Source organism: Megalops cyprinoides, chromosome 9, assembly GCF_013368585.1.
Source record: "Megalops cyprinoides isolate fMegCyp1 chromosome 9, fMegCyp1.pri, whole genome shotgun sequence".
Lineage (NCBI taxonomy): Eukaryota > Metazoa > Chordata > Actinopteri > Elopiformes > Megalopidae > Megalops > Megalops cyprinoides.
In genome coordinates, this window is record NC_050591.1 from 6,831,955 (window position 1) to 6,848,604 (window position 16,650).

General features: G+C 41.9%; 1 protein-coding gene across 4 annotated transcripts in view; it reads left to right on the forward strand.

Moving 5' to 3' along the window:
• myo1cb (myosin Ic, paralog b) overlaps positions 1–14,366 on the forward strand; it is a 48,792-nt gene extending 34,426 nt beyond the window's left edge. For all 4 annotated transcript variants that reach the window (XM_036536173.1, XM_036536175.1, XM_036536174.1 and 1 more), the window contains 23 exons: positions 111–230; positions 786–868; positions 1,241–1,346; positions 2,257–2,337; positions 2,525–2,616; positions 2,802–2,896; positions 3,102–3,148; positions 3,526–3,606; positions 4,706–4,811; positions 5,028–5,145; positions 5,992–6,105; positions 6,899–6,975; positions 7,905–7,973; positions 8,179–8,263; positions 8,418–8,577; positions 9,861–9,944; positions 10,071–10,164; positions 10,937–10,992; positions 11,786–11,921; positions 12,022–12,092; positions 12,982–13,079; positions 13,475–13,574; positions 14,263–14,366. In XM_036536173.1, coding sequence (XP_036392066.1) covers positions 111–230; positions 786–868; positions 1,241–1,346; positions 2,257–2,337; positions 2,525–2,616; positions 2,802–2,896; positions 3,102–3,148; positions 3,526–3,606; positions 4,706–4,811; positions 5,028–5,145; positions 5,992–6,105; positions 6,899–6,975; positions 7,905–7,973; positions 8,179–8,263; positions 8,418–8,577; positions 9,861–9,944; positions 10,071–10,164; positions 10,937–10,992; positions 11,786–11,921; positions 12,022–12,092; positions 12,982–13,079; positions 13,475–13,574; positions 14,263–14,289 — 2,100 coding nt within the window. In that variant the 3' untranslated portion in view covers positions 14,290–14,366. The remainder of the gene's footprint in view (positions 1–110; positions 231–785; positions 869–1,240; positions 1,347–2,256; positions 2,338–2,524; positions 2,617–2,801; positions 2,897–3,101; positions 3,149–3,525; positions 3,607–4,705; positions 4,812–5,027; positions 5,146–5,991; positions 6,106–6,898; positions 6,976–7,904; positions 7,974–8,178; positions 8,264–8,417; positions 8,578–9,860; positions 9,945–10,070; positions 10,165–10,936; positions 10,993–11,785; positions 11,922–12,021; positions 12,093–12,981; positions 13,080–13,474; positions 13,575–14,262) is intronic.
• The last annotated feature ends 2,284 nt before the right edge of the window (positions 14,367–16,650 follow it).

Sequence of the window (16,650 nt, forward strand, 5' to 3'; positions counted from 1 at the left end):
GATGGTGTCATCTCACCAAGCACTGGACAAGCACTGCACAGTGCACTAGCTAAAGTAGGAACCCTCTCTGTGTTCTCGCCCTGGTGACACTCTGGTCATGTATGCTTCAGCTGATGAGCCCGCTGAACCTGGAACAGGCAGCCTCTGCTCGGGACGCCCTGTCCAAGGCTGTGTACGGACGCACCTTCAGCTGGCTGGTCAATAAGATCAACATCTCGCTGGCTTTCAAGGTACAAGGCAGCCGTGCTGTGAAGTGTTGCAACATGGCACCTGGGGGTGACTGACCTTCAGTTTGGTTTACCACGCAATGGGTTCTGAATGGACTGGATCGGGGCTGCTCAACTCATACACTCTGGGGATGACAGCTAAATTGGTTCAATCAAATGCTGGCGGTGATAAAGTGAGCCGGCAGAAAATACAGCCCTCTGAGATCAGGGTGGAGTAGGTCTGGGCAGTAGAAACCAAAGCCATAAAATTAGTACAAGGATTGGCTGTTAGTCATATACTGGCATTTTACAACCCTTTGTGGCTTTAACATTACTCAGCAGTTTAAATTGAGTTATGGCCTCTTGTTGCTGGTGGATTGGATTGTGCAGTTTACAGCTGGCTATTTATTGTGCACTGACATCTTTGTAATGTTTTGGATCGAAGTGTTTTGCTTTAGCCAAATCATTTATGAGGGTGTCAGTGAAAAAAAATGGTTTAATTCAGAAATCTGCACCCTGGATAAGCAAACTAGGGCTCTTACAAAATATGTTGTGTTTTTCCTGTGACATGTTTTCCAGGATGAAGTATATCCCACCAGTAAAAGTGCCTCAGTCATTGGTCTGCTGGACATCTATGGCTTTGAGGTCTTCCAGCACAATAGGTAATTGTGTTGTGGGCTTATGTCAATCTACTATGCAATGTGTACAACGTGCATTTTTTTGTGGTTCTTCTGCCTTAAAGAAATTAAGATGCTTTAATTGCTTGGACTTTATTTTAACTAAAACACAATGACAGTATTGCTCAGATGGTAAATATTATTATGTGGAACAGGTGTGTCTTGTACATTGTATTGAAATGTGAGTACAGTGAATTAGGATGTTACATCGTTAACAACTGGGGGGCATACTAAATCATATCTTACCTCAGATATCAATATATGTATTCAGCTAATGTTAAGCCCCATGGTCATTGCCCTAATTTTTATTGGCTCCAGCACAGTACAGTATGTCTCTGACATTTTGGTTTCTCACAGTTTTGAGCAGTTCTGCATCAATTACTGCAATGAGAAGCTGCAGCAGCTCTTCATTGAGCTGACCCTGAAGTCTGAGCAGGAGGAGTATGAGTCTGAGGGTATTACGGTGAGTTATTAGCTGTTTATTAAACTACTAACCAAAGAGGGATGTAGACATATGTGTGGTGATACAGAGCTGTAACAACAAGTGCTTTCTGCCAGAGTTCAGCTTGGCTTTGGTTTGCTCGATTGCATCCATTTAACATGGAAACCATTGTCAGCTCTTACTACCACTGTCCTTAATATATCCCAGTTCTGAGACATTGTCCTGGGGACTGATAGATTGTGAAATGAACAGGATTGCCACCTGCCACAGGACCTGATCTGCTCTGACTCCTGTCCCACCAAGACCAGAACTCAGGGTCAGCTGGCTCAGAGCTCTTTTTTTTTGCCCTCACACCACTTTCAGTGCACCTGTTAGCCAAGTTTTTCACCAAGGACAACAGTACCCTGTATGATATATGATATATGATATATGAGGCGGATGCATGCATTTATGGCCCTGTCTCCTTGCTAGTACCAAGCTCTTCCACAGAAATACGAAGTTGCTGGGTATTGAACACATTCATGGAGGTTAAGTCTGAATTCACTGTTAACCCTGTGCATGGTTTTGTGCTGAGGACGAAAGTGGAGACAAGGAGAACAGAGGGGGAAAGGGACTTAAAAACTGTGAGAGAAACAGAGAGAAAGAGTGAGAGAGAAAGAATGAGAAAGTGAGAGATTTCTTGTATCTGTATAGAGTACCCCCAATCTGTGCAGTGTTGCTGAAGTTGACAGGGTTAATGAAAGCACACATTTACCCACATAAGTAGAGAGAAGACTGGGAGGAGTATTCACTTGAGAGTAGAATCACAGTGTGGTTTTGCTGGTATCTTCTGAGCTCTATAAATATTAATTTCCAGGACAGGAATAAACATAAATCATTAACAATAGCTTTCTGTAGAGTGATGCAGCAATACTGTCTTTTTCCATTTTAGTGGGAACCAGTGCAATATTTCAACAATAAGATCATCTGTGATCTGGTGGAAGAGAAGTTCAAGGGAATAATTTCCATTCTGGTGAGTGAAGGTTGGCTTGTGTTTCCAGTTGTGTCTCTCTCTGTCTCCCTCACTGAGGATGTACATTCTATTCTCTCTAATTCTGAACATCTTATTTGTCTGCCCCTCCACCCTTCTGTGTTTTTTACCCCCCTGTACTTTTCTCCCGGTTCTACCACCCTTCTCTCCCCTCCCCCCCACCCTTCAGGACGAGGAGTGCCTCAGGCCTGGGGATGCCAGTGACATCACCTTCCTGGAGAAGCTGGAGGACACATTGGGGGGCCACGCCCACTTTGTTACGTGAGTCTTCATTTCTCTGTCCATTTCCACACAGGTTCTCCAATTTATACTTTGCCATCTCTGTAATTGGCTCATAATCATCGACCTTTTCCCCTTGAGAGAATTGTCTAAGGTTACTGAACAGTGTGAATGGTTTCTCTCAGCTGAGGCAGTCACCATGTTGTCTGTTGGTCTTTTTACCTCAGTCATAAGCTGGCGGATGGAAAGACCCGGAAGGCAATGGGCAGGGAGGAATTCAGACTGTTGCACTATGCAGGAGAGGTCAACTACAACGTCACTGGTGAGTGAGAGGTGGAGAGGGTGATGGGAAGGGATGTGTAATTAATTGATAGCAAGAGAGAGGAAGTGAAGCACATTGCTGGGCCCGTGGCACCTTCATATCCATTCATTAGCTTTGTTGTAGGATGTGATAGCAAGGGAGATTTATTTTTTACAGGACTTTATTTATTGAACTTTCTGTCAGTATTGGACTTTTTCTCTCTTAGGGTTTTTGGACAAGAACAATGACCTTCTCTTCAGGAACTTAAAAGAGGTGAGTGTGAGTAGTTAGCCCTGAAGTTTGAACATTCATGTTATATACACAGTTATTGTATCCTTAGACTTAGTCTTGCACTGTGTCCTACTGTGACACTTAGCACAATGTTTTATGTTATGTAATGACTCTTAGCCTGACCTTCCTGTGTGCACTTTTGTAAGCTGCTCAGGATAAGAGTATTTGCTAAATGACTAATTAGTGCTGGAACTAATAACTGGAATCAATGAAAAGGAAAATAGCCCTGAAACGGAAGTTGCAGTATATGCACTGCGCTGCTTGTATGCATCCTCTGAATGTTGCATGTAGCCACATGGCCTCTGCCTCCGTGTGCGAACTGTGCTGCACTGCCCTGACTGTGCTGTTCTCCTGAGCAGGTCATGTGTCAATCAGAAAACAAGATCCTGACGCAGTGCTTTCAGAGGGAGGAGCTGACTGACAAGAAGCGGCCAGAGACGGTGAGAGCGCTCGTTCACATTCTTATATGCACGGCCTCCCGTATTGATACATATCTCTGATTAAACAGGAGCAAAGAATACGGTGCAACAGAAGAATTCACCTTCCACTGTAGTGTGCATTATTAGGAAAGCTAAAGCTACTGGTGATGGCGTAACCCTGCCAGGAGGAGACAAGTGAATCTTGCCATCACGGTCTGTGAGACAAATGGTTGTGGAGGCAACCACAAATTTAAGGCAACAGCTGGTCTCCCAGTCAAACTTCCAATTTTAAGGTGCACAGTTTCAAAAAGTGCTAAAGTTGGTGTATTATTGAAGAAGCCGCTTTTGACAGGAAATGACAAAAATAGGCATCTTGAACTACATCTGAAAGAGCAGACGTGTCTACTTACTTCTACTGAGCCAGTTGCGGAGACATCATAATGGTTCAAAGCTTTGAGCAGTTGGAGGAACAGGCAGTAGATATAAGTAATCTTGTTTTATCTGAAGAATAGTCTGAAGTTTTTTATAAATTAAACATTCCATTCAAAACCCCAGTAGGCTACTCTGTATTATTGGCCATCAAATGTGTTTATTCCTCTTCAAAGGATGAACTCACACAGTGCCTCACTTGTAATTGTCCAACATAACAATTGTGGCTGATATTAGTCATAGACATTAAAAATGAAGAACTCCTGTTAACTGTGTTAAAAAATAACACCATATTAAAATGAACAGCATTAATTAACACATTAGTATTAACAGCCCTCAGACTCAACAGACTAACGCCAATGCGTGCCAGTCTGACTGAGAGGACACTCCTACTGCCCACAGCCTCTAGGCAGCCCTGACTCTCAGGCAGTCTTCCAGCACTACTGTACTTCACTCTACTGCTGCCAAGCTCCTCCTTCTTTGCCTGCCGAGATAGACAGGCACTAGCAGGCATAATGCTATTTGTTGTTTGTGTGCACAGCTCTGTCAGTTGGGCTCAGTCCCCCCGCACTGTTGCTGCCTGGTCCGACCAGGCACGGACACCTCTGTTCTCCTCGTCTGTACTCTGTCCGCCTCACCACCGAGTTCACCCCTGTCCTTTGCGGGCTCCCTGCTCCCTCTCCGTCCACAGGCGGTGACTCAGTTTAAGAACAGCCTGGCCAAGCTGATGGAGATCCTGATATCCAAGGAGCCGTCGTACATCCGCTGCATCAAACCCAACGACGCCAAGCAAGCAGGTACCGTATATGCCATCCTGTGTGGTTCAGCAGTTCTACTTGCAATTGTGCTTGAAGGTCTAAAACTGTCATGCATTTGTCTTATTTCTGTATCTCAAATTGTTTTTAGACTTTTAGACTTTTCCCTAAACATGTGTCTGTATATTGCACTCTGGTTCTAGTGAGCTCATTGTGTTGATCTTAAGTCTTCCTATGACCCTCCTACCCCTCCTCTAGGTCGTTTTGATGAGGTTCTGATCCGACACCAGGTGAAGTACCTTGGGCTGATGGAGAACCTACGAGTGAGGCGAGCAGGGTTCGCTTATCGTCGTCGCTATGAGACCTTCTTGCAGAGGTGAGCTGTGGCCAGGGAGCACTGATGCAGTGGCGTCGTTAGGTCCAATCATTCAGGGCTATAGCCCCAAATATTTTAAGCCTAGCCCCGAATATTTTTGCGCCGAAAAAGGAGGTGTTTATAGCAAAACAACAGACAGACTGTGTAACAGAGCGGAACTTGACTCGCAGCGTCCGAAGGTGTGATAATATTTATTTATTATAAAGGTAGATACAACCTCCCCAACCTACTGATGCCGATCTCCCTTCAAAAAAAAATACAAGCCCCAGGCAAACTTGACTTAGCCCCGGATCTTTTCAATAGCTAGAAATGCCTCTGGCCCTATGGTACGTAACTGCATAAAGAGCTCTGGATTGAGTTCCAGCTCAGTAAGTAATGTTGTGTAGATCTAGTTAATGTGCTTCAGATCCCAGAGACTTGCACTTGCTGGAACCCATTTGGCTGTTTGACAATGCTCAGTTCCCTCACACACATCTGCAGCTGGGTGGTCTCTTGACTGCTGCTATTCATCATCATGAGTGTTGTATTGTTAGTAAATTCCACACTCCTGTATATCTGTGAAAAGTGTAAAGCAGTATGTGTCACAGAGCTGTGTCTGCATTCACGGGTCCATTGCAGCTCTGTTTTCGTACATATATATGTCTGTGTGTCTGTGTCTGTATGTGTGTGTATATGTGTGTGTGTGTGTATGTCTGCATGTCTGTATCTGTGTCTCTGTGTATGTGTATGAGTCTGTGTGCATGTGCATGTGTGCATGTGTGCGTGTGTGTCTGTGCTTGTGTGTGTGTGTGTGCGTGTACGTATGTATATTCTGTATATATGTGTGTGTGGGCGCTTACCCTACAGGTACAAGTCTCTCTGCCCTGAGACCTGGCCCAATTGGCAGGGGCGGCTGGCTGATGGAGTCTCCACACTGGTCAAACATCTGGGCTATAAGCCTGAGGAATACAAACTGGGCAGGTGAGCTTAAGATAACTACAGAGACATCATGAGATGATGGTGACTCCTCCACACTCAGCCACCCGCGGCCATTCTCACTCCTGGTGCACTTGCTCCCATTCTGTTCCTTTCTCTACCTCACTCCAATTCCATACATTCGTATGATGTTTATTCAGTTCCAAATCATGCCAGACCTTTCTGGGAGGGCTGTATGAAAGATGATTTGTACCAAACTGAAAAAGAAAGTTCAAAAGTGAAAGTGTAGCTGCAAATGGACATTACCTTGTGTTTGTTCTATGCAGGCCATATCTGTGCAAAACCTTGCTATTACAACTGGTTTTACATGCACATGCAAATAATACGGACAATTTTTTGATCCCTTGGGATCTTCGTCAGGTGTAGTTGGTCATCTTCGTCATAGTTGGTGAACTTCTGTTTCACCAACTATGCATGTAATTGATGTAATCATTCTTGGCTTCAATAGTTAAAAGTTAATTATGTGCAATGCAAATGTTAATGCAAAACTAGTGGAAATTGGTGGCAATAGCTTAAGGCTGTGTGCCTTGTGACAGCATTTATAATTCGAGTATGGCAATGTTTCCCACACTGGGAATACTACAAGGATGGCACAAACGAATCAGTATCTGTGTTCCTATATGCATAACCCTATTGAATACACTGCTTGTAAGTTACTCTGGAGAAGAGCCTCTACCTACATGAGTGAATGTAAACGTATTGCTATTTTTGATCTAAAAAAAACATGTAGTTTAAATATTGGTTTGGTTTCCCATTGTTTACATTTGGCTTTTTTCAGATCTAAAATATTCATCCGTTTTCCAAAGACCCTGTTTGCCACAGAGGATGCACTAGAAGTGAGGAAACACAGTCTAGGTAAGAGACAACTGACCGCTGTTTATCTGTCTGTCTATTTACACGAAAAGTAAGAGGATGACATTAACAATCGTATGCTATAAAGCTAACAATCATGATTACACTGAGGATGTAAGCATTATCAGTCATAGCTCCCCTTTTTTGTTTCAGATTACACTCATATTCAGCACAGGCTTGGGGTATGACCCATGTGTCTACACAATTTGACTGAGATACACTTGTTGTATTTTTGTTTGTAAATGGCAGTGAAGCTCTTTCATTAGTCAGCTTTTCCTTTGCAACTATTTTATTTAGCGCTGACTGGCCCAGCAGTTCATGAGGAGTTTGTGTGTTCAAGTGTGCTGTCCATAAAAAATCAAAATGCCAGAAAATGCAGTGTGAGTTCTTATGAGCTCTTGGAGCAGAATTGTTAGTTGTGAGGAAAAGAACGTCAATTGACTGGTGACTTTGAATGAACATACTGTTATAGCGCCACCGTGTGTCTGATCAGTGCCATACATAGGTGCTACATGCTAACAGCAATAACAACTGGTGACATTTTTAATAAATGTATTAAAATCAGTGCACCTCTAGGTTGTACACAAAAGGTGTGAGTGGATTAGTGTTATGTCAAGTTTCAGCTACACTGCTAAGGGTAATTCTTGCAAGATATTTGTACCAGTTATTTTAGAATAAGTGTATAAAATGTGTAGTATTAGTAGTTTTTTTTCATGTGTCCCATTTCTCTCAAAAATGTTTCTTATTTCAGAATGTTATTAAATTAAGAAACATGATCTTTTTGGAAAAGGAGTCCGTGTAATATGTCTTTATAAACAAAGTCATTTACATTGTTATTATTAAATATTTTAAAATGAGATGATTTTGTACTCATCCTCTCATTTCTGGAGGAACAACACAATGACTGTGTTTTCTCCTGTTACCTCTCGCAGCAACCAAACTACAAGCATCATGGAAGGGCTACAGCCAGAAGTCAAAATACCGCAAACTGAGGCATTCCGGTGAGTGTATTCACCTCAAGTTGTAATTTTCCTCCTGTCTACAGTTTTTCTAAACCCTCCATATCTGCAATACATTCCTCTGTTTATTGAATTGTCACCATAAAGCATGTTTCCACATCAGCCACTGTACAGAGGGAATTTTACATGTCAGTGCTCTGGTTTTATCTTATGAACCCTGCTTGCGGTTACATTTCTCCGTCCACAGCAATCCTGATCCAGGCGTGGTGGAGGGGCATCCTGGCGCGGCGGAGAGCGAAGCTCAGAAGACAGGCTGCTGACACCATCCGCAGGTGCGCTCAGACTGGCATCACTTTAACGGTCTACATCTCATATGGAGCAACCCTGCTTTCTCTCAGTGACTCATTAGCGCTGATGTCTCCACACTGAGGAGGCTTGTACAGATGAGGCACACAGGAGCAGTAAAACGCTCACTCTCTGTCTCAGGTTCATCAAGGGCTTCATCTACCGCCACCAGCCACGCTGCCCGGAAAACGAGTACTTCCTGGACTACGTGCGATACTCCTTCCTCATGAACCTGTGTAGGAACCTGCCCAAAACTGTCCTGGACAAGAGCTGGCCCCCAGCCCCCCCTGCTTTGGCTGAGGTACAGGTGCCATCTACACCCTCTACACAGACACAGAAACATATCACGGAGTGGCCAGGGGCGTAACAAGCCAACAATGCAGGATGGTCAAGGTGGGCCCCCAGCCCATCTCACTTTACCAGAACGCGTGGTGACGTAATGCCAATAGCGAACGGGAGAAGTATTTTGAAGCACGGGACTTTAGAATGATCAGCAACAGCAAAATGCACTGCACAGTTGATGCCACAATTATATTATTAGACCACTAGTAATAGGCAACATACTACTGTACATTATAGGAAAGGAGAGAAAATAGCAAGGCCTATCCATGGGCCTAATATATATTATTGATGGAAGATAGAAGATGGAATGCATTAGCATTTCCCAAGTCAAATCAAGATAGTGATGGGCGACTTGACAAAATCTGGTGTTGGCGCACCACAACAGATGAAAAACATTATTGGTGACGGCGCACCACAACAGATGATAAACATTGCACCATGACACAGATATACAACATTGCTATGGCTGTGCACACATAGCCTCCGGCATGTCCTCAACCTCTTCCTCCTCCACATTCTCACCTTCTCCAGTGCTGTTGGATGGCCCGCTGGTGCTAGCATTAGCCGCTGAGCTGCTGCTGCTAACAGTCGCTGCAGGTGCCTCATTGAGCTCTTGCTCCAGCTCGACCTCAAAACCACTGCCTGTTGTCTCCAGCCCTTTCTTTTTAAAGAAATTACTTATTTTTGGAAGCTTTGCTTTTTGTTTCTCAGCTGTTTCTTTTACTTTTTGTTTTCGAAACCCGCTTTTATGTTTGTACCTGTACTCCATTGCTTCTTGACTCGCCATTTCACTGTGTGGAAATTTAGCCAGCTCAAGTTCAACGTAGTGTTTTTGCCACGCGGTACGCATGTTCATAATTACCGTGTCCCAGAATTCCGAGTGCCCACTTTTTTGAACATCAAATCAAGTCCATTAATCCTCATGAATACTTCATTTAGAACTATAATATGTAGCTATGAGTTCATACAAATATATACAGTATGTATGTATTACTGTTATATCCTAGTGTGTTATTTATTTGGTCAATGACATTAAGAATGACACACCATCAAGCAGATGACTCTGCACGATATATACTTAAAAGGCCCGATTACACTGATAAGTAACCCACGCTCACGGGCCCCCAATTGTCACGGTCTCCAATGCAACCGCATTACCTGCTTACGGCCCCTTAGTTATGCCCCTGGGAATGGTACACAAATGGTACAAAGACCTGATGTTCACTTTTTGCTGCCTCACAGGCATCAGAACATCTACGCAACCTGTGCATGCAGAATATGGTGTGGAGCTACTGTAAGAAGATCAGCCCGGAGTGGAAGCACCAGGTACAGTGAAGCACAGCGGTCAGTCAGTGGCCTCTGGGGGGCGGGAGGGTCATCATCCTTCTTTATTTCTTTTTTCTTTCTCCTGATTCCTGCTTTTCCACTCTTTTCATGTATTCTCTCCTTTAGCTGGAGCAGAAAATGGTGGCCAGTGAGATCTTCAAGGACAAAAAGGACAACTACCCCCAGAGTGTTCCCAGGCTGTTTGTGGGAACCAGGCTCAGTGAGTCCCCAAAGACCCAGACACGCAATACAGCTCATATCCTCAGACTAAGAGACATGCAATATAGCTCATATCCTCAGACTAACAGATGCACATTCACACTCATATCCTCAGACTAACAGACACATATTCACATTCATGTCTCACACCCTCACAGGCTACCAGACAAACACAAATTTAATGACAAGAAGAGGCCATTCAGCAAAACTATGCTTGTCATTTTGCCCATGGCCTAGCCTGTATCTAGCACTGTGTCAAGTCTCTTCTTGAACAAAAATTCTCTTCTTCCTCTATGAAGTATGCACCAATAACTCTGGGTTTAAAATACTTGATGCTCTGAAACTGACCTAGTCCTCATATGTTGTCTTGTTCTGCTGACTCCACTTAGAATAGCTCCTGTTGTCCATTTTATTAATCTCTTTTAATGACAAAAAATCTCAATCAAATCTCCCTGAGTCTTTATTTGCATAGAGAAGAAAGTAGGGGCCTTTTTAGCTGGTATATGCCCAGTTTTCAAGCTATTTCCATGTAAAAAAACAATTTAAAATGAAATAAGTATCAGAAAAATGAAACAGAAAGCAAGTTTTTAAAAAAATCTTATGAAACATGGGCTCAAAATGTACAGTAAAATTAATGGCATGAAAATTACCAAAAGAGATGCATCTCTTAATTGATGCATAGTTCAACCTGATCAGCTTTAGCTGTAGCTCTGGTGCTTTTAGCTATGCCTTTACTCGTTTGCGGTGCACTCTCTCTCCTTTCCCATGTTTAGATGGTGAGGATATAAATCCAAAGGTGATCCAGGCTCTGGGCAGTGAGAGAATGAAGGTGAGAGTTTGGTCACAGGACTTCTGTAGAGCCCTGCTGTGTTTCTAGAATGCATCACTCTCTGAGTGTGGGTGTCTGTGTGTGTGTCTGTATGTGTCTGTTGTCTGTGCATGTGTGTGTCTGTGTGTGTTTTGGGGGTAGGAGTTCAGGGTTGGGTTGGGTTTGTGAGGTGTCTCTGGGACCATGTCAGTCTGTGTCTGAGAATATCTGTTGGACTCATCATGCCTTAAGGTCTCTGTAAGCTCCTGTCCTCTCACAATGTATTTGTGGGTCTCCGTCTGCAGGTCCGCGGTGCCCTCCATAGTTACCCATACTGTTGTCACACTAGAACTGTCCATTATCAGCCAATTTTCAGATTGAGCATGGCAGAGGGAATCAGGCGCTGGAACATGCTGGAGTTCATGATTCCATCTGTCTTAATAGTCTGAAATGATCATACATACCTGCCATACTGGGTATGAGGATTTAATCATTGTATGCTTTTAACCCCAATCATAATGCTGATGAGCCTGTCTGAAAAGCCACATTTTTGTTTCGTCTGACCAAAAGACATGCCTCTAGTTGTCATTTAGCATGACAGTCCTTTCTTGTAACCTAGCCATGAATGCAACATCCATAAAATATTACTTAAAGGTGTGAATGTTTTAAACTGAACAAAATCCATATATTTTTCTGCAGTATCCTTTTTTTGCTACTAATCGGGGGTGTAGATAAATATGGAGGGCACCATGTGTTTCTTCACATGTGTCCGTGTGTCTGTTTGACTCCTCACCGTCACGCCTCTCTCCCTCAGTACGGTGTCCCGGTGACCAAGTACGACAGAAAGGGTTTCCGCGCCCGCCCGCGGCAGCTCCTGCTCACCGGTAACAGCGCCATCATCGTGGAGGAGGCCAAAATGAAGCAGCGCATTGAATACTCAGTGCTCAGAGGTGAGGGGTGGGGAGGTGACAGGCGGGGGGTGTGGGGGTGGTGGGGGGAGGGTGAGGCTAAGCACCGCCCACTGTAACACGGGCCCCTCTTTCCCTGCAGGCGTCTCTGTCAGCTCCCTAAGTGATGGGGTGTTTGTCCTGCACGTGGTCTGTGAGGACAACAAACAGAAGGTGAGAGTAGTGCTTGTTTTTTTGCATTTCACTGTGTTGACTGTGCTTTTCATAAGACTGTCATAAAAACTTTTGTCACACACTTGATACCGTCCCCATGTTTCCTGAGCTCATTTCCTGGTAGATTAGCTTTTAGTTTCTTGGTTCCTCTGTGGTGGAATGAACTTCTCGCCAACATCACACTGGGGTCTCATATTAGCTGTGTCTAGGGGCAGCGCAACAGTGTAGCATAGGTGTAAGGAGCAGAACTCATAACTGAGTAAATAACTCAGTAAATATCCGGCTGTATAAATGGGTAACACTTAAAAAAAAACTGTAACCTATGTAAGTCTCTTTGAATAAGAGCGTCTGCTAAATGCCAATAATGTAATGTATATGACATTGATAGTTACTTGATGTATTCAAATTATTATTTTCCATTCCTGATATTGTTGCTTACATTTTTTCTTACCCTATTTTAATGATCTCATGCATTTCAATTCGCACTGGATAAGGGAGTCTTGCTAAATGACACAGTCATAACATCAGTAGTAATCATCATCATTATGCTTGTCATACAGCTGCCTTGTATCAACATCACTATGCTAGTGATGCATCAGTATGACAACACAGCCATGAAATGCATGACTGACTTCTTGGAACTGTATAATATCTTTCACTTACGCGATTTCACAGAGGTAGGAAAAAAAATCACCTCAGCCACTGCTGACACTTATCTAAGCCTAGCTGATGCAAGGCGGTCATTTTGAATATTGGTTTTAAGTAGAGAGGTATGCAGCTGTTCACCCAATCACACTTGACTAATGCGCCACCTCTAGTTATCATCTAGTCCTTTCAGTTGCTGAGTTTTGTGCCCTGTTTGCTCTGGGGGAACCTCTCTGTTTTCCAGGGTGACGTCATCCTGCAGAGTGACCACATCATTGAGGCACTGACCAAGCTGGCTATCTGCGCCGACAAGATCAACAGCATTAACATCAACCAGAGCAGGTGAGCGACCAGTAAGGACAAACCCCATCAATGACGATTTCCTTACTCCTTTCGGGAGTTATTTTACTTAATGTGTCATCTACAACATGCACTGTATTCGTGAATGAAGACTGTACATTTAGCTGTGTTCAGAATTTTCTTCCTGAGAGTGGGGAACCTTATGGACCACTGTTACCATTAAACATGTTTTAGAGAAAATACATGGAAACACAACTGAGTATAGGTGAAGCTGGGCGTATTTATTTCTTTGTAAAGGAATGTCCTTTAGGTGATTCTGTATTGTTGTCAAGATAAGTGGTTGATTTAAAACTCAAGGTGAACAATAGTTTTAATTAAACAATTGAAACTGGTTTGTCTTTCCCTCTATCTGTTCCCCTTACTGTGTTCCTGTTCAGTATAAAGTTCACAACGCGTCAAGGGAAGGAAGGGATCATAGACTTCACCTCTGGCTCAGCACTCCTTGTTGCTAAGGCCAAGAATGGACACCTTTCTGTGGTGAGTATGCATGCAAGAAAAAGGTTGTCAAAAATACAGATATTTATACTTAATATACCATACTGTACTGAGATACTAAATTTCAAGAAAAGTTCCAAACGTCATTAATTATGCATTCACTAGTGCTGAAATAGCATAAGTATCAGAGCGGTCTGTACTTGTTTGATGAAAATTCTTTGTGTTCATGTAAAATATGATGTTAATTACTAACAAAATAAAGCTTCCTGTTATGTCTACAGTCACACCATACACAGAACTCATTTTTGAAGTTCTGAAATAGGATGAGATTTAGCAACTCTAATCCTAACATGTATTATATAAAGCAAAATTAGTCTTATGGGTGTTTAGTAATATAAGAGTAATATAATATAATATAAACTAATATAAGAGTCTGACTCATAAGAATCAGTTTCTGAGTTTAAACATACTGCAGAATCTTGTGAATTTGAGCCATAAATGACTGTACTTGCTATTATATCATTAAACATTAAATTAAATATCAGAAGTATGGTGTATTTCAAGAAATCCAGGAAGAGTTATGTGCAGAAAACCTTTGAGGGCACACTAGTATTTAAAATAGAAATACAGACAGGTAAATGTAGGTATAGACAGGTTACTTTGATAATATGGAAAGAATGTAACAGTCATCTGTATTAATATATTTTCTTTTTGTAATACGGTTTTCCAGACTGCCCCACGACTCAACTCAAGATGATGATGGCAATGAACCAAAGACTCCCTGTAAACGCAGTAGATTACCTGCTCATACGCACTCTTTTTCACCAAACAGATGATCACAGATGAAGCTCTACCTTAGTCAAACAGACCCTGTCTTTAGCTAAGGGTCATGAAAAAATCTGCCAAACTAATTAATTGTTGTGTTTTTTATTATAATAATTATTATTTTATTATATATTTTTCTTTTCTTTGGGGGTGGGGGGGCTTTAACCTGTGCCCAAAAATGAATTTGCATGTATAATTTGGTGTATGGTATAATTTTCATGGATTTAAAAAGGAAATAAATATCTGTGTAGTCCTTTCTACATGAGCCACATGACATTGTGTATTTGTACAGGGAGAGCAAATTCAATAAAATGTAAGAGGCCTCTTGAGTGTGTCTGAAGCGGTGATCTGCACCAGCATATCTGCATAGCCCTGGTCCAGGTGGGTTCATAGTTCAGCTCAGTTCACAATGGGGAGTGCGTGTAACTGTAGGACCTAACTAATTATACGCTTGTCCATCAACGACCTGGTCTGTACTTGGGATCTGAAGGGTTTATTTGCATTTGTTCCTCAGATTAAATGCGCAGTAGTTGCCTAAATGGTAATTTGAAGGTGGTCAACCAAGCTTGCTGAAACTGGGGTCTCGAGCACCATTTTGTCTTTTCCTCCAAATATAATGTTTTCTAAGGTAGAGTTACCATCTTTGGTTTATTTCATATTTTGGTGCATCTCTATCTGTTCTGTGTCTGTCTATATCTGTACAGATACATTTTTTTTGGTCATAAAAGAGGAGTCTACCCCTTTAAAAACAACTTGTGCCTCTACCTCTCCAGACACTCCTCCTGCACACTAGTGAAAGTGCTGAAGTTTTCATTTCTGCCCTTCATTTGGATTCCCTCACCTCAGTCATTAATCTAAACCTCTGTGGGACTATTATGTGTGTTTAATTCTGTGTACTAATTGTAGCTCCTCTGTGTTATGATCCTCTTAGACACGCAAAAATTACATTGTTGGTGCCCTCTATTACCAGGTTGTTTGTAGACAACATGCTGTAGATTATTTAGAATATCATTTGTGTTTTTGGCTTTGCACCTGGAAAATGCAAGGAAAAAAATGTCAGTGAATCTGTTGTTGTCAGATACCCGTCATAGATCGTTTTGTTTGTATAAATGTATTCTCGGCCAAAGGAACACACGTAAACCAACAATGTAACTTTCCATGTTGTGTTCTACATTTTGTTTTATTTTTTTGCACTCATTCCACAAAGGTGGCCTTGATTTGAATCTGAACACTGCAGTGTTGAGCATGAAAAATATTTGTTGGTCCGATTTTGTTATTGTGTGCCTGTTTTAAAGTTGTGTTTTGTACTTGAAACATTCTAGCCTGCCATAGTGTTGAAGCAAACAATCTGAGGAGCACAAAAATACTTTTGAAATCAGACAATCAAAATTGTCTTGTGAAGTGTTAGCTGTACCAAACAATCAGTATGTGCAAGCTTTTGCACATATACATGGATATATTTGATCATTTTGAAAGCTTTTTATAGAAGCCTAAAAAATTAATAATTTGCGTGTATGTTTTCTAAAGCCACTGTATTCCTGCTGCACAAACAATATTCTTTTAAAATTATTGAGCTGGAATGAACAATTTTGCATTTGCTGGCTGTATAATGAGCAGCATTAAAAACAGATACTCGCAAAGATGCTAAAATGGTGATTTTAAAAGAAACAGAATATACAGGAGCTGAATTTGCAAAATGATAATATTTGGCCAAAGAGGAATTTTCTGCAAAGTATATCTTGTCTCTCAACAGCCTTCACAAATATGTGCAATAAGTAGCTTGTCAAAATTATTAATGCCATCAATTTATATATATATACTTACCAGAAGCTTTGGGTTTACTTCATGTAATTTCAGGAACTCCTCTTTTTTATATGCATGACTTACATTCAAAATTTCTGCATTTCAATTCTCTTTTTTATAACTTCACCCCATCTCCAACCATCATTAAATAATGTGGTCACATCTGTTTTTTTTCCCGTTTTAACACATATTTTCCCATTCTGTCATTTTGCTTACCCTAACCTTGCTGTCTTCTTTGTGCACTCACATTTCCATTCCTCTCCTCTGACCTTTAACCTTTGACCCATCCATTTTCTTTACAGAGAAAAAGTAGAACAGTGTGGCAGATGCAAAAACGTCACAATGGTGTGCTCCAGAGTAGGGGTGAATTCCATTCATGAACTGAAAAATTTTTCCTAGAACATTATGGGTGCTTTTCAACTCTTGAATTGTTCATTCCCTGAATTGATAGAGTTGAAATGAAACTGGCCCGACTCTGGTGTGCTCATGC